We start from the raw sequence: 25,429 nt of genomic DNA on the forward strand, positions 1-25,429 counted from the left end.
GAGAGAGAGGGGGAGAGAAAGAGAGAGAGAGGTAGGGAGAGAGAGAAATTAAGAATATTGGTTTACATTTCTTTGTGAGGTGAGGGTCACAGAGCAAAACAAACAAGGGTAATAGAGCAAAACAAACTACACACATCACGCTTTAAATGGAGCTCCAGTGGATGAGATTTTTATGTATATATATATATTTTTAATGCAGCCCAATATGCATGGCCTGTATGTTTATAATGAAGGGCAGATTTGGAAACCCGATACTTATATGCCCACAACTTGTTAAATTTAGAGATGAAATGATGCCTTATATGTTATGCTAATGCAATCTTTTCTATTATTATTATGAAAGTCTGTCAGAAGTTCATGACTGACTTTTCTCAGGATCAGGGGCTAATTTTCTAGTTTTTTTTTTCCCCCCAATAGGCCTCGGTTTTCGTTTTTTTTTTTTTTTGATCTGGAAAATTCACTATGTGCAGTGCTTTGTGACAATCCCTTGTCTTTATTATGAGCGCCGTCACGTAAGGTTTCTGAGAAGAAAAAAAAACATTTTCACCATGTAACAGATGTTGCGTGATTGATTCAGCGTATGGTCTTAACACTTCTACACGAATTCTCACCTAGATGAGCGGATGTACCGTTGTAAACCAGTTCCATCCAATACCAGGCAATTAGGCGCAGAGCAGTGGATGGGTATTGTTATTCTTTTTAATACATTTTTTTTAAACAAATAAAGCACAATTTTACCGCCTTGACTTGCTTTTATATTGTGAAACAACACAGTTTTTTTTGGTTAAGGCCATGAAACGCAGTGACACTCGCTCACAACTGCAAAATTGTACAGATAAAGGATACGTTATTCCTTCAGTTCATAATGAGGGAGAGATACAGTGGTACACATTGCTTAATAATGTATATAAATTAGGATATGATGAAGTCAGTCAAAATCCATTCATTGGATCGGAGGGGAAAGGACGTCAAAAATTACACTGTTCATCGTCTAAATTCCAGACAGTCTCCGTACGCAAATTCTGAGTATATATCCATATATGGCCTCTGTCTAAGGGCAACCATATGCGACGACCAACAAAATTTGTATGTAGGTATCACACATGGAATCAAACAGTCATATCTGTTTGTGCACGGAATTCTTTCTGTTATTTGGAACATTTGTGCCAAACTGGTAGACACCACGTTTCTAAGCAACATTAACAAACCAAGCAGGACAGACGGGATGGACATCAAATTCCCTTTCGAGAGCAGATTACTTTGTATGCGTACGTTACCTGGCAGGAGTGTGTTATGGAATGTAGATCCACATCATACAAGCCAGACCAACGTTGTGTTTAACAGACACCTGTTGGGTACAGATAGACCTGACAGATACTCCTGCAGCCTCCACGTGTCCTTTTCTCATTTGATATATATTTCGTTTGGAAATGCAATCAATTTCCGTATGTCTCACGCCTATTTACAAATGACTGCGCAGTGCGTTTAAGGTGTTTAATGACATTAGATAATGTAAAATTATAGCGCCTGTCGCGGACGCGATGAATTACATCTGTGGTTTAGAGTTCCAGCCGAGAATTGTGTTGATGCCCGCTGAAAATGAAAATTGAACGGGTTGTGTAACGATTCAGTATTCCTATTGTCCTCACGACATTTCACTTTCATTTCAACATCTCCTCTAAAACTTGATTCCAAATACTTAGAATGCACAATAAACATTTTTCGCAGTCGCACAGCTAGATAGGCCTAAATTACTTCGGCACGACTAGTTCGATTTGTGGTGGTGCTTCAGTGACATCTAACGGTACACAGACGTGCACGATATTGCTTAAAACACCATTTGGCATACTATGAGTGTGCAGAAGCTGCCAACGGTCGCGAGATACTCATACTCACACCATTCAAAATGCAGTAATCTTTTACCGCAAATGGGGGGTATTCCACCTTTAATTTTCTGCATTTCTTCACGAATAATTAATATTCAACTTAGGCAATTTAGCCACCCTATGTGGAACTACCAACGCTTTCTTAATTAGTTTACCTACCTAGTTGTTTTTAATCTCGTTGGAGTGTTTTATTCGAGTCGAATATACTATAAAAATGATTCATATTACATATAACTCGCGGGCCTTTTCATTGCGTTGTAGAACACAGGATGCATCATCCTTTGTCTAAGCGGAAAACTTTTCCAGGAATTGAGGCATCGAGTCCAAATTTGCATGTTTTGCCACCTGCATACGTGAAACCAAATTAGACAACATTGTTCCTTATTTAGCCCGGTATAAAAAAAGCGAACTGAAACGAGAGCGCAAACAATAGCGGTGATCAGTAGACCGGCTGTGTGGAAAAGTTAGTTGGCAGTAGGGGCTGTCAGCGATCAAGGTGCGATGGTGCAACCATATATGTGGGAATTATTTTTAGCCATGAAATTACGGGCTATTTGACGTTTTCTTGTGGATGTATCGACCATGGATCGGCCTACACGCAGGTTGGTGCTGCGGCGACATGTCGCGCTTTTCTCTTTTCAGTCGTTTTACCCGTATTAGTCGTGCATACGCTTTGCTTTCAGTGGCGCGATCTGTGGTCGAATTGAGTAAACGTATTTTCTTCTATGAGTAAGGTTTCTTCTGAAATGTATCCACCTTTTCCTTCCGTAAACAAGCTGTCGAGAGCCTAGCTCTCTCCCTACTCAGTGATACTCCTTTCTCGTCTATGTGCTTAAAGGGGAAAAAACAATGAAAGGGTTATGGCTTCAGTTCAAGGGATAAAGTTAACAGAAGACTAATGTCGTATCAAATAACGTCGTTAAGTGAAAAAAATCCGTATATATTTATACATTTATTTGTATTTATTAATTGCACACCGTAAATATACTACCACATTTTTGTCTGCTTGATCTCTCTCTCGGTCGGACATGCTCGCTCGCTTGTTCTCTGCAAGCGTGCATGCATGTCTGTACAAGATCAGAATCAGCGTGGCAGCGAAGCGAGTCATTTTCCCTTTTAGCTCGGTAACTTCAACAGCTCCAAAATGTCAACAGTAGTGCAGTTTCGAAAATGATTTATCTCGGCGCTGTCCGCTAATGGAGCCGGGACTGGCACTCAACCTTGGTATGGTCCGCTGGGATGCTGTCCAAGGCGGAGTGACTGTGTTTAAAATTCTGTAGCGTACCTGCTTCCTTAGACGGCGAGGAATGAGCAGCGACAGTCTGTTATGTAATCTGGCATGTATTAATATGCTGTGTCATAGCTGTCATAACTTCCCCTAACAGCCAATGAGCTTTTTGTTTATATATATATTTTAAATTTATTGCATATGTGCTGATACTCACGACTCAAATGCATTAAGCAAAGTAACGTGTCTGATTTTTTAAATATATATTTTCAATGGAAAGAAACAGTATGTTTTGTCCATAAACATATCTGTAACATATTCTACCAGACACATACACACACACGGATCAACAACGAACAGTTACGTATGTTCTGAAGTCATGAAGAACATTCAAGAATTTATGCTAAACATGGCAATTTGTGGAGCGAATGTGTGAAGCTCTGGTAAAACAGGTTTTTACTTATCAGTTCTGAGGCGGAGCTGTCTCTGGTCATGTTCCTGAAATACGCCTCGTTTTGGCTGTAGATAAAGTAAGCGGCAGGAAGTTGCCCGACCTCCTGACGCTTCAGGAAATGATAGTGTGTGCCTGTGGCTTGGATCAGCTGTGCTCTGTCCAACGTTGACACGTCCGCTTCTTCTTTGCTTTCACAAGGGCTGAGTCACTCAGAGACAAGCGCTCACATTGACCTGTGAGGTGAGCGGAGTTTGCAGTTTGACAGAAAGGTGATCTCTGGCCCTGCCTGGAGACATCCGAGCAGTGCACAGTGATGCTGACGATGATTCCCACTGACTGCGGCTTCGACAAACGGGCCTCACTGGTGGCCTCTAAGGCCAGGTGGAGCAGGGTGGACGAGCCTTCATCAGACCACTTGATGACCAGAGGCAAAGCCGGTGAGGGTGAAGCGACGTTACACAACGTCCGCACAAATATGTGTGTGTCTTTGTGTGTATGTATGAGTAAGAAAGTATTCATATTTGTGCACGCATTCTCTACCCAGAAGAAAAACTTAAAAACAGTAAAAGAAGTGTATTTACAAGTGTGTGTGTGTGAGAGAGAGTATATGTGTGTGTCTATGTATACACGTGTGCATGCACTCATCTTCTGAAGAGGAAAATACATCCTTTGTTCTGATCTTAAACAGAAGATAAGAAGGAGAAGCTATGTAGAAGTGTGTGTGTGTGTGTGTGTGTGTGTTTGTGTGTGCATGCACTCATATTCTGCAGAAAACAATACCTTCCACTGCTGCTCTCACAGACAAGAACAGAAAGAGACAGAGATGTATGGAGAGGAGTGTGTGTGTGTGTGTGTGTTTTGAGAGAGCTTGGCAGTGTGCTGTGACTGTGTTGGGGCTGTGGGTTCAAATCCTGGGTATGGCATAGCCAGTGTACCCCACAAGTGACGTGCTCCTAACTCCTCTAGGTGAGCAGGCAACAGGATGTTTGTGCAATGAAGCTTGCCTTTGCCGAAGGCCCCAGAGAGTCAGTTGGCAGCGCTTTGTAAACAGGACTTTTAAAATATATTAGATTAATGTCCCTTCCTTCCGACGTGGGGCAGTGTGGTCAGACTCAGAAGGCACGCAAAGTAGCCATTATGGAAGATGGCCAATGGTGAATATGTTCACCTGTCCTGTTACATACACCTCTGGTGTATGTATGCTAGTATGTACTTACTATAATCATTTATTTGCTTAGCAGATACCCTCAGGCACTCAGAGTGACATGGCAATTTAACTTATGGCTTGTCTTTTATCCATCAGGATATTCGCTTAAGTAATTGTGGTTAATTACATAATGCACAGGAGTGGCTGTATGGGATTTGAAACTGCACCCTACTGGTTTCCTTTCACCACTGCATTGTACATCCACCCCTTTGTATGTCATACCTTAAATGGCAGTGTCATTATGCATGAGAAGATGCAAGTGCTGGTTTTGGCCGTGAGGGCATTTTAAAAAGCTTACATTCTAAACTAAGCTGGTTGGAACAGTAGGTTGCTTAAACCATAGATTCTTCCAAGGGCACCTATTAACAGCTGATGGCTATGGATGAGGTGTTTCAGAATGTGATTCGTGCACTGTTGTGATTAGCGGCTGTGTTTCTTTTGAGCAGGAGACTGTAAACGAGACAGCATTCACCAGTGGCTGATATCCAGCTGTCAGTAAGTACATTTTTCTTTTTTGGTAAAGTATTTCACTGAAAATAATTTAGCTGATTTGGCTGTAAAAGAGCGGTTTCAGACAGAGCAGCTGAAGGTTCACGAAGGGCCGTTACAACACATTTGATATCTTGGGCAGTCTCTTTTCAATGACTTGTGTAATCTGTTTTGTTTTAGTTTTGTGGCTGTTTTTGTGGTGATTTGGCTCTCTTTTTCTTCCGCTCACTGTGATTGGCTCTTGCTTATAGACAGTATGCAAAGCCGGACTCCACCCAAGAAACCACAGGTAAGAGACAATCCCATCTCCTCCGCTAACACGATCCTCCATCTTTTGCAGGCTAGAGGACATAATCTCACAATGTTCATCATCATCATTATAATCATCATCATCATCATCCTCTTTTTATTTGGCTTCCTCTTCTTAATGGCAGGAGATGCTGCCATAGACATAGCAAATTCTCGCACATGCCGTACAGTAGACTTGAGTGCTGCCCAGACTGTCATATCACCAGCATACATGTTTACGAGAGGAATGAAGTGATTTCTGTGTATTCAGAAATGACATATGCAGATTGACAAAGGCCACCTGTTATGTGTGTCACAACCTTATACAATCATGCTGCATACTGGAGGATCGTATGGTGTGTGTGAAACCGAATTCCCTAGCAACAAGAAACAAATCTACATGAATCATGACAACATCAGAAATTTACAGGTAGATGTTTGGCCCACAGAAACCTCAGTCACTAGTAGTGTGGAGACAGATTTAGAGAGTAAAACTGGCCTTAAATTGTTTTCCTTTAAGAAGTTAAGTAATAAAAAAAAAGGCCTTTTGATGCAGTACGCGTACAATGCCTCAGATTTGATTTAGCTGTATCCAGATAACAAATTTCATCAGTCAACTGTAATATTTCTTTGTTCAAAACCACAATGACAGTTTCTCTAAAACGGCAAGGCGACATGACATCGATGCATCTTCATTTCCCGCCCTTCTCTCGCTCCCCGATGGCGGTACCGAGCGTGGAGGGGTGGCAGCCGCGCAAGGTCGATTGATTCAAATTTCATGCAAAGCGGGGCCCTCCGACGCCACAGCAACGGCGGAGCAATGCCACGCAGCCGGCTCAGGAGTGGCCCCCCAAAGTGCTGCGCAACGTTTGCGTAATCGCTTTTTTGCACGTCCATAAAGGCGTGGCCCTGTGGAACAGCTACGTTATTACTATCACGCTGACATCAGGTAAGCGTGTGGGTCTCCCATTGCTTGAGTGGGGGACATCACGTTACATTCCAACCACAATGGTCGGAATGTGACTGTAACTTGGCAATGGCTCCTGGGTAATTCTTATATTCTGCCTGGCTTTCTCTGTGGTGCGATTTGTGTGGAAACTATCCTTAACCTTAAACCTCCGATAAGGTTTTTAATCTGAGCGCATCTTTCTCTTTCATAACCTGCCTACCAGAACTGCTGAGGAGACACACCAGTGGGGAAGATGACTTAGTACTAGGTGTGGAAGGTAAATAGCATCTCAGTTTTTTCTTGTTGCTGTGGTGAATTTGTTTTTTTTTTTTGTTTTTGAGTGACCTGCAGAAAGACAAGGTACAGAGTTCTAGCTAAAGTGGTGCCATGATTTGAGGATCATCAAGATTTTTATGTACATATGGTAGGAGTGGAGGTCTGTTTGTGGTTGTATTTTATTAGGGTTTTGTTTTGTCATCGGTTGAAGGTTGACATGTTAGCAGCTACAGCCTCAGTTGTTAAAGTTGTTGGCTGGTTTTTGGCGATTGGTATGGTCACATGAGTGCTCCTGGACGTGGGGGGAATGGAGTCTGAGAGGTGAGGGAAAGCAGAGCATGGGAGAGTGGAGCTGCAGCCCCACAGGAGGGAACAGTACGTTCAGCCTCAGCAAACGCTGCGCTGACCTTGTACAAACATGGCCAGGGTGGGTGGAACATCGCAGCCCTCACTCCTGTGTGAGTGTGTGTGTGTGCACACGCATGTGTGTATGTGAGTGTGTGTGCGTGTGTGTGTGTGAGTGCATTTGTGAATGTCTGTGTGTGCATATGAGTGTGTGTGAATGAGAGTGTTTGTGTGTGTGTGGTTGTGTGTGTATGTGTGTGTTTGTGTGCATCTGTGTTTGTGATTGTGTGTGCGGGCATGTGTGTGCAAGTGTGTGTATGCGTGCGTGTAGTTGTGTGCATGGTTGTGCTTGCATGTGTGTGTGCGTGCATGTGTTTTTCAGTGCATGTGTGCACAGTCATCTCCCGCAGAGAGAAATAGCTTCTGTGCTCTGATGGCTGCCCTTAAAAAGAAGAAGAGAGACGTGAGGGAAGGAGAAGTACGCTGGAGGGTAAACAGAGGAGCAGCTCTCTGGGAGCTGCTGCAGGCAGGGCGCCCAAGGACGCCTGGCGCGCCTCTCTGCACTCCGCTCACAGCCTCAGAGAGAATGAGGAGAGGCAGTCACGCAAGAGATACAGTCCTGGGAACAGCCGATACAGAACTGGGAACAGCCAGTCCCATCTCTGGGAACAGCTAGTAAAGCACTGGGAAAAGCCAATGAGGCATCGGCAGCATCAAATACAGCACTGAGACCGGACATTCACAGCAAGGACAAAGCACTGGGAACAGCCGATACTGAACTGGGAACACCCTAGCACAGGGCAAGGAAAAGCAAGTACATTTCTGGGAACAGTCAATATAGTACTGAGAACAGCCAGCCACAATGCAGATGCAGCTCTGGGAACAGCAAATACTGTACTGGAAACAACCAATACAGCCCTGAGAACAGATGATCAGAGGGCAGATACAGCAGTGGGAAAAGCCAGTACAACCCCGTCCCGGCTCTGGGAAAAGCTATTATCGGCTCTGAGAACAGCTAAAACCGCACTGGAAAAAGCTAATACGGCTCCAGCAACATCAAATGCTACAGTGAGAACAGGCAATCACAGCACAGATACAACAGTGGCAACAGTCGATACAGCACTGGGAACAGCCAGTGATGCCATCAGACAATATGGTGAAGACCTAGTTGCTGCATGGTGCAGAGCAATTTATGGCATAGCAAAGAGGTCATCATAGGCTGTCGAAGACATAACTATAGTTAGAAACTGCATGGCGAGGAACTGAGGGGTAATTTAAAACATGGCCGAGCAGTAGTTACAGCATGGAGAGGAGTGTGGCTTTGCATGGTGCATAATACATTGCAGCGAGGCAAAGTTTGGTATGGAGTGGGGAATATTTTGTCATGTATAGAATGGGGAAGAGACAATGAAAATGTGATTGTAGCACAGATACAGCAGGGGTAAGTCACTGTTACAGGAAGATTCAGGAGTTGTATGGTGAAATGCTACCCAGAACGTTGAAGAGTGAGTTATGGCATAGTGAAGCAGCAGTCGCTGTTGAAAGGTAACGTACAGAGTGGTGAAGAGTAATTCATAGCACAGTGAAGAGTGAGGTATGGTATGTACAAGGTTCATTTATAGCATGGTTTAGAGTTAGGTATAGCATGTTGAAGAGTAATTTATAGCATAGTGAAGAGTTAGGTACAGTATCTAGAATGATAATTTCTAGCATGGTTAAGAGTGAGGTTAGATGAACGCTAACTTACAGAGTAGAGAATAGTGGTGAAGAGTGGTGAAATGGTGAAGAGTTAGGTATAGCTTTGTGAAGAGCATGATATAAAACTTACAGTATGGTGAAGACTTGGGTGCATCTCTAGATTTACTTATAGCATGGTAAAGAGTAATTATAGCATGTTGAAGAGCCTCATGCAGCATAATAAAAAAAACAGTGAACAGGTGGCTTTAGCACAGAAATGTAGATCTCAGCCAGGGGAAGAGTCAAGGTGAAGGCACTGGTAGGTTGAAAGCTTAACTGCGGCACTGAAGAGTAGCTTTATTTAAAAGCAGGGTGAAGGTGTAGTTTCGGCAAGGTGAAGAGTTAGGTGTAGCATGGTGGAGAGTGGTTAACAGAACCGGGGAGGGGTGATCACAGACTGAGGGGCAGGGCGGTATGTCCCGTGAGCTGCGGTCACTCATGGAGCCTGGGTTACTCTGCACGTGAACACCGTCACTCTCTCTCTGCCTCTACCTGTGGATGCATGACTAACCCAGACGCACCAATTTCTCAAACCTCATAAAAGGAAAAAAAAAGAGAGAAAGTCAACATGAGGCTAACTTATATCTGACGCCAGGCCAATAGCAGGAAGAAAAGGTAGAGCAAAACTGACATAAGCGTGTGGAAGGAGAGACAAGGGCGGACAGAGCACCATCCTGGTGCGGGCACTGTGCTGTTTTAATGCTCTCGTAGCTGTGTGGTGGCTTCATGGCCATTTCGTTGCCTCTCAGACCCTGCTGAACCGTAAATATATTTAAAAAAACACCACTCCAAACAACCTTGATCGCTGTGAATTCCAGACTGTTCTGATTCTCTCTTCCTCAGCGTCTTTGTATGGTAAAAGCACAGCCCTCAAGACTGTTCAAGAATTCTTGCGGTAAGTACATCTTTTTTTCCTCATTCAAGTTAAATGTGTATGTTATTTAGCTTCTAACTCATGAAAACAGCATTGATACTGAAACCCACCTATGAGCAAAATTATATGTATGTCAGATCAGTAAGGATTTTCAAATGTGTCTAACTCATTCCTCTTATCTCAAAGTACAAAGATGAAGCTATTGTGAAATAGATGATGAAACTTTTGTTTTTTGTTTAAAAAAGGCAGATAGAAAACACACTGGAACAGCATCTCAGTTCACATAAACTCTAGATTCCACTTGTGGAATTGTTTCTTGACAGATGTGACAGTCCAGCCAATCAGACAGGCCAGTGACTTGTCAGTCATCTGGGAGTTGGATTTACCTTGCAAATACAAGGGGCCTGTGAAAGAGTACTGGCAGGACTCAGTCGACTGCAACGAGGCAGTCTTCCAGTTTGCAAATGAGAGGAATCAAAGAACAGGACTCAGCGAGATTAGAGCAGCTGGAGATGTGTGTGCGCGTGTGTGTGTGTGTGTGTGCGCCCGCACCCATACAAAACAATTGTATATTGACAATATATTTTTAGGTCAATCAATACATTGAAAATTTGTAAATTAAAGCCATTTTTGATATGCTGCAATATAGTGTATTTCTACTTTGCAGGAATATATTTTCAGTGAATTTGCTTTATATTTTTGGGCTGAACAACATATATCTTAATATGTTGTTATTAGGGAGGGTTGGCCTTTGGTGACCTCTTTGTAATTTTTCTATATTTAAAGCTCTTCAGCTAATCTTACTGAGGGTCCCTTACATGGTTCCCATGACTTAGATAAATCTGGAAATTTAGTGGAGATGTTCAGATTAAGTGCTTTGCACAAGCCTTCAAAAGCAATGACTCACCTGTGATTAAAGCCCATGTCCCTCTGGTTAAACCAGATTGTTTTTCCTCATTCTCACATCCCTCTCTTTACTGAAATGATGTGCTATGCTTTGACCCCCCCCCCACCCGATGCTGTCGTCTGACAAAATCCAGGTGTCAGCAGGTGCCGCCTGCGCTGTCCCGCTGGAACAGTGTCACGTCCGCTGTTTCGACCAACTCTGCGCTGAGGTAGGAACCACGAACTGGGAACCCGTCTGACCCCTCAGCTCTGAGCCCCTCAGAACGCAGCCGTTTTGCATGCTCATTCTGCAGATAAACCGTGGGACGGTCTACAGTGGAGATAACATCTCTCATATGTTCGCTTCCTGTTGGACTGCTTCAGAATGCATTTGCTCTGTTTTGATGAGTCATTTCAGGAATGATGCACTTACATTTTAATACTATTATAGATTCGTGTTCATCACACAACTTTTGTTTTTATCTTTACCAAGATATTTTATATGATATTTCTCATGAATATGGCTACTTTGAGCATAATAACATAACATAGGTGTTTCAATGAAATCTGTAGGAAGCTCATTCAAGTGTTTTTAGCAGTGGCTTAAATACACCTGAACTGTGACCCTCAATAGATCCTGATGTCATAATGAACACTTTTACAACATTGTCTATGCTTCTGCTTATTTCATTAATGCTTGGGAGCAGTAATATGATGTCTTTTTATGTTATATAATACTGTAGCGAAGGGCGAGCTACAAATACACTATAATAAAAATGCTGCAATGTAGAACGGTGCATTGTAACGCAGTGTATTTTTATTTAGTGTGATGGAATGCAGTGCAGTGTATCGATGTTTCATTGCATTATCCAGTGTACTGCAAAGCAAAAAAAATGTATTATGTGGTAACATTGCAGTGCTATGCAGTGTAGTGTAGTGTTACATTACCTGTTGTAATGTAGGTCAATACTGTGCAATGTAGTATGGTGTGTGTAATCAATTGTGATGTAATGGAATGCCATGCAGTATAGCGTAATGGAACCATATTGTAGTATACTTGGCTTCCCTTGCCTAGTCAGATTGCACAGGTTAACTTGTGGTAATGCTTGAATGGTGTTATGCTCACACTCATTGGTCTGACACTGTTGCTCATTTAAGTTAAATGGATATGGTTGTGTTCTATTGTGCTGGAAGTCGCTCTGCATAAGAGCGTCTGCCAAATGCATACAGTGTAATGTAATGTAATGGAACCAGATGGAATGTGCTTTCCAGTGTCATGGACGTGCTGAACCTGTGGCAGGATGACCCCGAGGAGCTGCTCTTGGACTTGGGGTTCGGCTGTGATGAGCCAGACATCTCTGTTAAGATCCCGGCCCGCTTCATCAACCACCCGTCCAAGGCCCGTGGGATCAACATCCAGGTGTTTCTGGAGGCCCAGAAGAACCGCATGGATGTGGAGAACCCAGACGTGAGCAGTGAGTGCATTTATAGAAATTATAAATAAAAAATATTTTTCACATGTGTCCACATACACATAGGCATGTATACACTTACATATTCAGGTATATGCCTGCATGAATTGCAATTTACAGATGTATCCACAGATAAGCATACTGTCCAGACAAATATTGCATGTGTATGAACATATGTATACATATATACGTAAATATGTACAAACACAAAACATGCTTACTTATTTCATGTATAATCATATGCACACTCATGCTCACATACATTTGTGATATATGCTTATTGTGGAGAAATTTAGAATGTTGGAATGTCCCTGGAAGTGGGGTCAGCATGTTTCACTGGTGTCAGTAGTGGGATTCCTGGTAGGACACCAGGAAGAAGCACAGCAGGAAAGCACATGAGGCGCGCTGATAAGAACCAGCAACCCGCTGCTGTGCGTCAGCAGCTCTGAAATCCGGAAGCATCTGTCTGTCAGCCATCACCAAGCATTTTGGCATCAAAAACATTGCATGCAAGTACAGCGTGCTACAAACCAGGAACCAGTTTTTAAACTGTGTGTGCTCCTGTTGGCTGTCTGGTTTTGGTGTCTAATCACGTGTTACAGTTGGCCCACTCACCAGCTTCTCCCTCAGGCTACACTTACATCCTGTTCTTTTGATTTAGAATATGACCACCCATTCAATCTGTAGTTGATATCATTCATTTAGAGTCTACTCAGAGGACTACTGATGCAGTGTTGACTTATGACTGACTGCCTTCTCTTGTTTGTTGTACCAGGTTTTCCCCTCCCTGATTTCCTAGTCTGTGTTTGTATGCAAATCCAGGGCTATCATGCGGTCCTGTGTAAAATACACCAGGTTTCTGTTCATGAAAACTGGGACGTTCCTCTTAGGTGGGGAGAGGCTGTGTTTACCTTTATGTATGTACCGATTGTCTTCCCCTCAGTGCAAATGCAAACACAACGAGCTTATTCATGACTCCTGAAAGTGGAAGTGTTGTAACTGTGAAAGCAGTAAGCTGGCATTCACCACACAGAGCCACTCAGCTGCTGTGCCTCCCTCTATCACAGAGGTCACTTTATCTCTTTCTGTCCACCTCTCTCCCTCCCTGTCTCTTCCTCTTTCATTCCCTCACACCCACTCTACCTCTCTCTCTTTTGCTCTCTCTTTCTGTCTGTGTCTCTACCTCCCTCTGTCTCTGAGCCCATCTCTCTCCCTATCTCTTCCTCTTCTGCTCCCTTTTAATCCCTCTATCCCACGGTCTCTCTCTCACTCTGTCTTTCGCTCCTGCTCACTTCCTCTCCTCCTCTGTCTTTCCCTCCATATTCCTCTGTCTCTCTCCCTCTCTTTGTCTGTGTCTCCCGGTCCATCTCTTTCTCCTTCTGTCTCTCTCCCCCCCTACTCTGTCTTTCACTCCTTCTGTCTGTTTGTCACCCCCCCGTCTCTCTCTCTCTCTGTCTCACAGATCGCTTCAGGCAGTTGGAGGTCCTGCAGCAGGTGACCTCCGCCTTCTCCTCGCTGGTGGGCGGCACACCCGTCACGCCCCCCCCATCAGGCGAGCGGTCGGTGGCCAGCACAGACCAGCCGCTGGGGGCTGGAGAGAAGAGGAAGCGGCTGAGCATGCTTCTCCGCCGGGCCTCCAAGAAGACCCTCAGCATGGCCCAGAGTGAGCCGGACATGCCTCTCCCCCCTGCGGCCAGTCAGGAGCCTGCTCCGGGGCTCCACCCCACCACCTCCGACAGACGGACTGCCCTGAAGCGTGGCCGGCCAGGGATCCCCGAAAATGGATGCCTGTCGCCCTTAGTGGAGGAGCAGAGCCCTCCCCCCAGTAGGGATACTTCCGACCCCCCTCCAGCACCCTCAGCGCTCACGGAGGGGAACCTTAGAGTGAGACCTGGGAGGGACCCCCCCTGTGTGGTCCCCATCATCCCATATCGGAGGAAGAGCCCTGGCGAGCTGAAGACCCCAGAGTCCTTTGAAATGGAGGAGGTACAGCGTCAGACCATTAACTGTCCACAGGTGCAGGTGAAGAAGCCAAGCACAGCATCCAGGTTCACTTATCAGCAGAGCAGTTTAGATCTGATCAGTCAGTGAGTAACCTGCACTACACACTGTAAAGGGGGCTACAGCTAACAGAGAACTGGAAATAAAACTGTCCTTAGGTGCTATAGTGACAAAAAACCAGAATAATAACTATAGAATACCAAAAATGACATCTCAAAAGTTAGCCCGATAACAAGAAGAACTCACCTTAAGTATAATTATCATTGAACACAATCCAGACAGATGGCTTGTTTTGGTTTCACCCCTCTCCTCAGACCCCAAAAAGAAGTTCTCGCACACACACAACTCGCCCTGAAAGCAATACAGACGTTTTGTATCACCGACAGCACAACAATTGCATTCTGTTGCTGTTTAGTTGCCTTAGACTGAGACCTGAGGTAAATTAATGTCTGGATTAGTTAACAGCCTGTTATCCAGTTGATAGGTGCAGCGTGAATCTTATTTAACCTGTTGGGTTTGTTTTGTTTGCACAGGTCCACAGCTTCGATGAAGGCAGCATTACAGGACTGGCTGAGGGCACAGGTAAGGCTTTCACTAAGGCGTTGCTGGAGTCGATCAGCACATGAAGTGAGGAGAATAGAGGTTACATCCTTTGAAGCAGTTCACAGCTTACTTTGAAACCACGAGCTGCAGGGTTTAATTCCAAATGGGGCTTCCATAAAGAGTGGACTCTGTTATTGGCGCCAGTACAGCTCATTCTGTCAACGGAACACAGAATGTATGCAGTGTTGTTGCAGTGTTACTCTGTAGATCAATAAGAACTCCTACTCCTCTGCACCAGAGTTGAATACAGTGAAGAACACATTTAACTCCCCGTAGTTGTGCATCTTGGCGCATGCAGTTATGAGGAATGCATTCTATCAAGGCTGATCAAAGGCAGTCCTTGGTCTGTGATCAGTCTTCTGCAGCGAACTCCTGCCCCATGCTCCAGTGTGGTCTCGTCCCCAGACAAGCGCTGTTTTAGCAACAGTTTGAAGCTTCAGTCTGTAGCTGCTCTTTCTCCCCTTTTGGAACTTTGCGTAGCATTTTGCATCTGTTCCAGGCGTAAATATTGGACTCCTAAAAATAGACTGGTGGTAAACATTGTGCACCTGTGCTGTGCTTAGAAACCATGAATCTATGAATTATTATTATTATTATTATTATTATTATTATTATTATTACTATTTGCTTTGAGACACAGGCTTTTTGGGGTTTTATAAGCAGCAGTATTTTTGTTACCAGTCAGTAATATATTTTTTCTCCTGTTCTAGTGTGGGCAGCTACTTCAGTAATATTAACATATCACTGTTTTGGTGTGGGCAGCTACTTATCTGTCAGGAGTTACATTTGCTGTTCTGCACAGAGCAATAATGGTGATGATAAAGTGGGCATTTTAAAACAACACTCTCGTTACTTCCTGAGGGAAATGCCTCATATAAATACAGATACAGCTGTTAAACTTTAGTGTCTCTTTGTAGATGTGTGGTGCCACAGGTCCCTCTACTGGTAGTTGTGCAGTTGGGCATCTTGTACCAATCAACTTTACTCTCACACTCACACACACACACACATGTACACACACACACACACACATACTTCTACAGAATAACTGTTTAGTGCTCATGTAAACTGTAGCCTACCATTTATTTTATGTGCCGTGATGTGTCAGGCTGGGTTATCAGTATACTGGGTTATTGAGTCATTATTCCCGTAATGCACTGGTGTGGTTCATTCCTACAGAGGGTGGGGTTATGAGGACGAACAGCTGTCAGTCAGACAGCAGCGGCTTTCTGGAGGAGCCCTGCATTCCTGCTCTTTCTCAGCAGAACTCACCTGTACCTGAGCTAATGAAGGTAACGTACAGCATTCTTATATCAACTGTAACTATACTCCCCTGTACCTGAGCTAATAAATTACAGCATTCTTACATCACCTGTAACCTTACTCATCTGACCTTGAGCTCACATGCACCTGAGATCATGAAGGTAAAGAACATGCCAAAGTAGTTGTCAGGTTCTAGTTGGTGTTCTTAATGAAGTTAGTGCAAAGTTTCATATCAGACAAGACAGTGCCCTCTACTGGATTTGCACTCACAAATGTGACTTAACGGTGATTTTCTCCTTTGTCAGGCTTTGTATGCCATGTCAGGGGACAGCACAGACAGTCAGAGTGCACAGAAGGAAGGCCCAGACCTCCACTGCGTCTCCTCCCAGGGCCACCAGGGGGCAGAGTCTGCCCAGCCTGCTGAGTCGGCATGCACTGAGGCGAGGCACGGAGCTCCGGAGAGGGAGGGGGAGGAGATGTCAGGAGTCCTCCAGGTACCGCCAGAGGGGAGCAGCTCGGAAACAGAGGCTGGCCCCAGATTGGTCCACACGCCGGGGGCAGACAGGGCAGATGAGGGAACGGCGCCCCTTGGGGGAGAGGATGGGGATGGTGTTACAGGAACAGGACTGGAACAGGACTGGGGTGCAGATATTACAATAACAGAAAGCCAAAAAGCAGAAGAACCAGCGACACCAGAGGAGACAGGCACCCTGCTTAGTGACAATGCTGTCAGTGACCCCCAATTGCAGGGGGAATCTCAGGCACAGACTTGGGGTGCACAGCCAGAAGAGGAGTGCCAGATTTCGCGAGTATCGCTCAGTGGGGAAGAGAGCTCTGCCAAGGCTGCCCCGATGGCACAGAGTGGATCGGAGGAGGGGTGTGGCCAACAGGAGGGGTTCCTGAGACGCAGCCTCTCTGGAGTGGGTAGAGCAGACCCCCCCGCAGCAAGCAGGCAGACGAGTGGGGAGACCTCGGACAGGGCAACCCCGAGCCAGCCTGGTTTTGGTCCTGCCAGGTCCGTCTCAGTGCAGATGCCCTCCAGCCTGGGCCCCGTGTCCCAGTTAGCCCATCGTAGGGGCGTGGCCGAACCCCCCGCTCCACGGTCCCAGAGGGACTCCTTCTGCAGGAAGGCCTGGTCTGACGCCGGCGGCTGCCGTGCCTCTAACCTCTGTCAGGAGCTCGCCGTCGCCGAGGCGATGACGCGGGAGCAGACCACGCCCCCTCGCAGACGGCTCTCTCTTGGGAGTCGGGGAAGCTCCCGGACAAGGTCGGCATCGCTGGACACGGGGCTGGCGCACGAGGACGACGAGGGCGACGCGGACACGGGTGTGGGCGTGTCCGGGCACTGGGGGCGGGGCTTCCTGGTGGGTGGCGGGCGCTGCTGTCAGTGTGGCCACCGCTGCACCAGCTGCTCTCAGCACACACACTGCCCTGCAGGAGAGAGCTGCAGCAAGGAGCTGGAGATTCTGCACTACGCAGCCAGCCAGAGTGCTGCCTTTCCTGTGAGTCTCTGACACACACGAACACATACACACACAAATACACACACAAATACACACACACACACATACACACACACACACACACACACACACAAATACATACACACACACACACACACACACACACACATACACAGATTGTGTATATACGTATGTGTGTGCATACATTTGTACACCACAAACTCTCTTACCACACACATACATCCACATACATCCACATACACATAGATACACACATGCATGGATACAAAAGCTTGTTAAGCACATTGTGAGCTCATGTTCAGCCTAATCCAATCTGCAGTGACATCCTGGGAGGAAGGAGCTCAATCATTCAGCAGTCTGATTTCTCCTCTTTACCAACCAACAACAGCAGCAATAAAAACTCTAAGCATATTTTACAGTAACATTACAAAATGACAAATATTCATACATATACAGTATTTTGATATGTTTTGGATCCAGAATTAGTTTGTCCGTGTCAATCTACATTGCGGTTGGTTTCACTTTGTAGAGTTACGTCTGGGTTCACGCAGTGGATTTGCATTTGAAAGCAGTATCTGTGTCTGTGAGGTAGAGGAGGAGGGCCTGGAGAATAGACTGGGCTGTAGATGGGCTCCTTTCCAGCAGAACAGAGGCTCTTCACGGGTCTTGGTGAAGTAGCCAAAGGCAGGGATCCTGGGGCACTTAACACACAGCATGCGCTCGCTGAGATGCCTGCCCTACCACTCATCTCACAAAGAGATGCATTAATTCAGGGAGTTTGGCTAGAAAAGAAATGACATTGAATATTCAGTGTAATGCAATCAAGGTCCAGAAATGGAAATGTTCACAGGATTTTATTTTTAGTGACATGAACCCCTGGGTTCAATCAGAGTTGTTTCAAAGTAAAGTGCAGGGTAGTCTTTGTGTGCTTGAGAATATGCAGATGGAGGTAAAGGTTATGGAATAATAATAATGATTCAGTATCAGTGGGTATGAAGTGGGTATTTAATACATTGAGGCGTTGCTGCCAATGAGAATATAGGGTTACAGTTTTTTGGTTTGTAGTCTAAGGAAGGGATTGTACCTTTCCATGGGCCAAGATTGTTGACCCCCATATTTGGACATCATACTCTGGAATAGAAATAAAGGTGGAGATGGGGTTGAGGAGGGATGTCGTGAACAGCTTCACTGACATGAAATAAATCCCAAACTTCACTTTTTTAACTCCACAGCTCTGGAGGGATGAGTAGAGATGGTTCAACCCCTAAATAGTGTAGATGTCGAGAAGTGACAGACCTGAGAGTAAACTGCACTGGGCAAGGCTGCAGCAGGCAGAAAGGTGTGTTGTGACAGTGGGGAGGTGTAAAAGACACTGATGTTTTGTGTGTTTTTCATGTATGTTTTTTACCCCAGCGGAAAATACATTTACATTTGCATTACATTATTGTCATTTAGCAGGTGCTCTTATCCAGAGCAACTTACAATTTTGTCTATTTATGCAACTGGATATTTACTCTTTGGCTCTTTGAATGTGCAGTTCTGTCCAGCTGCCTTTGTAACATGCCTGCTTTCTTCCAAACCCAGCTTCAGGACACCCTAATAATTAGCACTAAGTGCTTGGTTGATGTTGGGGGGTAGAAGGCATGTTGCCATTGCTCACCTAATCCAACCCCCCCCCCCCCCCCCCCAGTACTCCCTGGATGAGCTGGAGGGCATGATGCGCTGCGTGAGGAGGTTCCGCTCCATCCTGGAGGAAATCGAGGAGCGTCTGACGGAGGAGCAGGCCCAGGTGTACAGCATCCTCTCAGACCTGGACAGGTAGGGCAGCCCAAACCCCTCATTGAGGACTGAGGTTCACAGACCTTGTCTCCTCTCAGCTGGTAGAGTCATATTACATTTCATTCCCTTCCTTACAGTTCAGCTCTGAATGGAATTGGAATGTTGCTTTAAATTCTCTTACAATTGTTAAGTCAGATTTGGGATTCATCCGTTTACATTACATTTACATTTATTCATTTGGCAAATGCTTTTATCCAATGCGACTTACAAGTGAGGCAGAGTAAAGCTCAAGCAAAAAAAAACATATAAAGTGTCAACAATATTAGAAGTGCTGCATAACCAGGTTTCAATAGGTGGCCAGACAAGGTACAAGCTAGCTGCTAGAGATAGAGTGCATTAAACCATTAGATTTGATTTTTTTAGTAAAGGAAAACAGGGTTTAAGACATAAGAAATTGCTTTAGGTGGTAGTGCTTCAGGTGATCAGGTGAGCACGGAAGAGTTGTGTCTTCATCCCTGATGGAATTGTTTGAATGAGATATGAAATGCCAATTGGTGTTAGGGCTCAGTTCAAATAAGGAGAAGCCTGGTGTTTGGATGGCTGCTCCTACTCCTTGTGGTATACCTACATCAGGAAATCTCTATGGAAACCTGCTGGTGTGTTCATTCTGACTCTCAGATAAGGACCCAAACACATGCCTGTGACAGCCTTCGTCCAGATGTATATCACACACACAGTTTTGTATGTATGTTCTCATACTGGAAAGTTATAGACGAGTCATGGAAAGTGGACAGATTGCTCAAATATATACTTATAAAATATTTAAAAACATTTTTATATTTTCAATATTTTGGTTATTCCTCACCAAGAGTGAGTTTGAGTCAAAATAATTTTCAACATATGCTTTTCAAAAATTATTCCCATAATTTCACAAGAGTGTTATTTGCATAGCTATAAAAGTAATCCTTGAAAAATGTTACGATCACCTTTAAAGTGTCATTTAAGTCACGGGAAATCACTTTTAAAAGACTTGGGTGAGAGCACTGTGCACTAAAGCAGTATAGCATAGCTGCCTTGCACAGAAATGCCCCACCTGGGCACTGAGCCTGCAGCCTCTTAGCTGCAAGCCTAACTCGTTAAACTGTACACCACACTGCTGCCCGCTCTCACACAGAGAGGACATCAGAGACATCCGGGAACTGCGAACCGCAGTGAAAAAGGAGGTGGACCAGCTGGAGACGCAACTGGCCGACTTGACCCAACACTACGATGTGGGCCTTAAAACGGTACCCACTCTCTCTCTGTCTCCGTCTGGTGTAACGGCCCAGTAAACCTGGGTTAAAACTCAAGCATTGAGACACTTTCCTCTCTCTCTTCCTTTTTAATCCATTCTCTTCATTGGATGAACAAGTTCTAATATAGGGCTTTGAAAAGTCAGAATTCACTCTTCCTCTCTTCTCTTTCTCCTTTCTCTTCCTCTCTCTCTCGAATTCAAATTCAAGTTCAAACTTGAATTCAAACAAGCTATATTGGCATGACCACACCGATGCACATAATTACCAAAGTGATTTTGTTAACCTCCTTTAACCTTCACCCTCTCTGCTTGAGGTATGGCCTGTGACAGTTTTCAGTAAAATCATCCTGATGCCTGTGTTTGCAGCGTGGCACTAATGTTCTCCATCTTATGTCACCCAACAGCAGATGCACAGACTCCTGGATGAGCAGTCCCACCTGTGCACACAGCTAAGGATCCTCCCCTCTGAAACCCGACACCAGAGACCCTCCCTCAGCTCAGAGGCCACACCTACCAGCCCCATATCAGCCCATCCCTTCGAAACCCAACACTGGGGCACCACCCCCAGTTTTGAAGCCACACCCACAGACTCTAAGGCAGCCTTCCCATTTGAAACCCGACAACAGAGCTCCTCCCCTGCCCCCACCCCGAGGCCGACAACCACGAGAAGTGTGGCCACCCAATGCTGCCTACTGCACCACCCGCCTGCAAATGGTGTCTTCACCCCTGGAGATGAGGTGGCGGCATACTGCAGCTGTCCACAGACAGGGGGAGTGCTCACAACATCACCCTCGGTCACCACTGACCAGAATCCACAGCACAAGCAGGAAAAACTGGACTTTGTGGGCTTCTTTCAGAGTGTAAGTCTGTTCATCTTCAAGCGCCATGTGACAGCAAACGGTTCAGTCAAAAAGAACCAAAAAGTAGGCAGACAAAACGACAGAACTGAGGGGATGGGTCTGTCTCATCTCTCAAAAGGACAGGGGAGATATTCACTTTTTTTGTTTCCAATGTTCTCTTGTCCTCTTTTTTTATCTTTCAGTTGAAGGATTCTTTCAGACACTCGGTCAACAGTGACTCTTTGGAGTGAACACCTGGACCCAGGGTGGGTGCAGGTGAGTTTGACATTTGAAAAACAAAAGCCTTGCCTCTGTCTCCAGAGGTTTTGCTGTTTTGTAGCTACAAATATGTATTTAGATCTTAATGAATATTGTAAATTCTGTAAATATACTGAAACATTTCAGAATCCATTAGTTTACTTACTAAATTGATGGATTAATAATTAAATAAATTCAGCTGGTTAATTTATGTGTGATGACATGTGTCTTGGTGTGTTTGCCCCCAGGGTTCTGCCGTGAGTTTGAAGATGACAACCTGTCAGCCCAGGAAAATGATTTCTATTTATTGATTACCTTGTCTTAAAGCAGGCTTGTGGTGCGTTATGGATTGGATTCAAGATTTAGCAATATGCCACTTCACGCAGATTAGCGAATGAGTTATGATAAGGTCTGTGTACTCCAGGGTGAATACATAATCATATATATTTTATAATGTAGAGAATATTTCTTTTTTGTTTCTAGCCAAGTATGGTCTTTACTGTATGTTAGAGTATTTTAGCAACAGCACCAACTGTTACCTGAAAGCAAACCAGTGTTCAATTCTTTATCAGTGCATTATAAAGACATTTTGCCTATAAAAGGAGAAAAAAGCTTGTTGTCTCTTGTGTTTGGTGTGCAAATGTATGAAGGGGGGGGGGGGGAACTTCATCTATTCAATATTCTTTTACAACAACAATGATGTAAGACAGTGTGTTTCATTAAACAACCAAGATCTCCTGCACCTTACAGGGAGGATGCCTTAGTAATAGACAGAAAATGAAGAAATATCTAATTGTAGACTATATCCTTCTTTCAAACCAGCCTTTGATGTGATGCCTTAATTACAGTCATTTTCCCTCAGAAAGTCCAGAAATATTCTCTGCTGCCTTTCGGTCCATTCACTCTGTGAGAAGATGAATAAGGGACAATGCTCTAATGAGGAGGATTAACTGTGTGCCACAATGCTGATGCATGAGATAGTACCCTTAAAAGCTGATGTACGTGCGTGCACACACATGCATGCACGCGCGCACACACACACACACAAACAGTAAACTAAAGCTAAATGCTATGATATGAGATTTGAAATTTGTCATGTTTGATATGTGGAAGCTATATTTTATAGAGATATTTTACAGATATTCTATAGAGGAAGCCTTTAGTTTGGAAGTCTCATTCTTTAGAGAAAGACATTCAGCTTCTAATTATGAGACTTGACACTGAACTTACACACAGAGCATTGTGAAATTTACCAGAAAGTCTTACTATGAATGAAATTGTCAGTGCTCCGCCTCCTTAGCTGTCGTGCTTTTGTTTTCCTTGTGTTTTTTTTCCTGCCCCGCTCCCCGCCCGGTCTCCGCCCGCCTGATTGCCTGCACACCTGCTTTCCATCCCCTCGTCAGCCTTGCCCTATATGTTCCCTGCTTTTCCCTGTCCTGTTGCTAGTTCGTCACAGTGTTTTTCTCCTGTTTCGTCCCTGGCGTTTGCTTTGTGCTTCTGTCTGCCTGTTTCCCATTTTTCGACCCTGCTTGTACCCTGACCTCGTTTTTGCCTGCCTCCTTGCCTCGTTCGCTTGATTGCCTGCCTGTCTGGTTCCCCGACCTTGCCTGCTCCGATTTCCCGATCCTCGCTCTGTCCACGGACTGCCTCCCGGTTTTCGACCCTGCTTGTTTTCTGATTAGCGATCTGCCTGACGATTCCGTTAAAGACGCTTGGAACCCGAAGCTCCCGTGGTCCGCGCCTGAGTCCCTGCCTGAGCCCCGACAAATGCTGCACAGCCAACTCATTCTAAATGTACACATCCAAAGCAAAACCAAAAGAATACAAGAGATGCACCTTTGTTGTTAGCTTGACCTAGTTCTGTTTTATTATAAGGTAATTATGGCCATTTCAATCACACCTATGGTAAATAATATTTGACATCCACACATATTTGATGCAGCTGATACATAATCGGGAAGGGGGACTTGATGTTGGTGTTTACCAGTGTGTCACAGAAACTGACAGGGAGAGGGACTCGTGTCACAGTGTCTCAATGTTCTGGAAGGTTTTTTGTTTCTTTTAGCGGAACCAACATTGTCATTATGTTCAGTCAAAGCTTCTCAGACCTGGTTGGGGTTTGGAGTCTGAGGAAAAGACAATCTTGCATTTCATAGTTCATGTATCAATTCAATGATTTTTTTTTTTTTTTTTTTGGTAGAGTGCCTCTTTAAAGTGGTGTACACTTACACTAGGCCATCTGGAGCATCTGTCAGCCCCATTCCTCTCTCTCTCTCTCTCTCTCTCTCTCTCTCTCCCTCTCTCACTCTCCCCCCCTTTTTCTCTCACTGTCTCTACCTCTTTCTCTGGGTGGTATGAGGATAAAAGATGGAAAGTTTGGTATTATCAATGGGATCACTAATGAGGCTGTGTGCATAAGTGAGCCTTGTTTGTTTGAATTTATCTCGATTTTTAAGACTCTATTTGTTTCTTTTTATTTCTTGTTTATTTCTGCTTTTTGACAGTGGTTCAATAAAGAGGTTTTACAAATCATAAATCTCCCTGTCTCTCCCCCTGTTCTCTTTCTCTCTCCCTGTCTCCTTCCCTCTCTTTTTCTCCTCCATCTCCCTCTCTTCCCTCTCCTGGATCAATGCACTCTGATTCTGATAGATGAAATGTTGTTCAGGCAATGAGGTATTGGGTAACAAATGTTCTTTTCTCAGACAACATATACACACACAACTGAAGACACAAATGTATAGACACACACACATACGCACACACACAATTTCACACACGCTCACAGACACACACACACACACTTGCAGACAAAAATATGAACAGACATGCACACACATATACGCACAGGCCAACACACATGCTCACACACACAGACACACACACACACACACAGACACACACACACAAGCTAAAACACGTATATACATGCACACTTGCACACAAACACAGGCTCTTGTCTCATCATTAGGGGACACTTCAGTCTGTGTGTTGAAACATATTTATTAGAGTCCCATTCAAAGCCAGTGATGAATGTGGGATGACGGCATTGTTGTCATGACAACGGGTGCTAACAAAGACTCAATGCAGGTCTGCCCCTCCCCTCTAGTACAAAACCAACCTCTCCCGTCCACCCCCTCTAACTTCTCCCTCTCCAACCAAGGTAAGACCCCTGTCTCTCACTCTATCCTTCTCTGTCTCTCTTCCTCCCATTAGGTACTCAGCATGCATGTAAGTCAAAGAGTACCAGTCAAAAGTTTGGACACACCTGACTAAGATAATGGGAAACATACATTCAAAGACATTTTGATCTAAAGACTTATGTTTAAAGACCTTAGACAAATAGTGAAGTTGATGCCTGTGCATGAATCTCTTTCCAAAAAATCTTTATATTTTAAAAAATGTTTTTTGACTATTTTAAAGAATAGGATAGATTTTTTATAACATTTTTTTGGTCACCGAATAATTCCATTTTTGTTATTTCATAGTTCTTATGACTTTACTATTATTCTAAAATGTTGAAAATAGTAAAAATGAAGAAAGAAAAGTGTATCCAAACTTTTGACTGGTGTACTTTGTGGCTCTTTTACAGTGAAATATTGCCATCTGTGCAGAAGTCACAGAAGTTAACTTTGTATACAAGGTTTTGATGGATGGTTGCCTGAGGAATATTGATATTACACGAATTGTTTTCTAGCAGAATGGTATTGAATGAAATGGACATGAACCAAAATACAGACTCATGCAGAAATGTCTTGTCAAAGAGAAATTGTTTAGTGAGTAGAATTTAAAGCAGCATTTAAAGGGGGCTTGAAAGTGTG

At 44.4% G+C, this 25,429-nt stretch overlaps 1 protein-coding gene across 2 annotated transcripts; it reads left to right on the forward strand.

Annotated features, from left to right (window-relative positions):
• The first annotated feature begins 2,130 nt into the window (after nt 1–2,130).
• On the forward strand, nt 2,131–22,136 carry itprid1 (ITPR interacting domain containing 1). Of its 2 annotated transcripts, XM_036522473.1 has the most exons (17): nt 2,131–2,488; nt 3,767–4,005; nt 5,222–5,270; nt 5,516–5,553; nt 6,725–6,778; nt 9,703–9,754; nt 10,774–10,848; nt 11,891–12,093; nt 13,553–14,076; nt 14,625–14,673; nt 15,874–15,986; nt 16,263–17,459; nt 19,132–19,259; nt 20,395–20,506; nt 20,919–21,374; nt 21,557–21,629; nt 21,860–22,136. In XM_036522473.1, exons 2-16 carry the CDS (start codon nt 3,882–3,884, stop codon nt 21,602–21,604), a joined length of 3,222 nt encoding a protein of 1,073 aa, XP_036378366.1. In that variant the 5' UTR covers nt 2,131–2,488; nt 3,767–3,881; the 3' UTR covers nt 21,605–21,629; nt 21,860–22,136. The 2 variants fall into 2 exon arrangements, with proteins under 2 accessions (XP_036378366.1, XP_036378367.1); XM_036522474.1 differs by lacking the exons at nt 20,395–20,506; nt 21,557–21,629; nt 21,860–22,136 and having other exon boundaries at nt 20,919–21,054.
• Nucleotides 22,137–25,429: the final 3,293 nt, after the last annotated feature.

This window comes from Megalops cyprinoides, chromosome 2 (assembly GCF_013368585.1).
Source record: "Megalops cyprinoides isolate fMegCyp1 chromosome 2, fMegCyp1.pri, whole genome shotgun sequence".
Taxonomy (NCBI): domain Eukaryota; kingdom Metazoa; phylum Chordata; class Actinopteri; order Elopiformes; family Megalopidae; genus Megalops; species Megalops cyprinoides.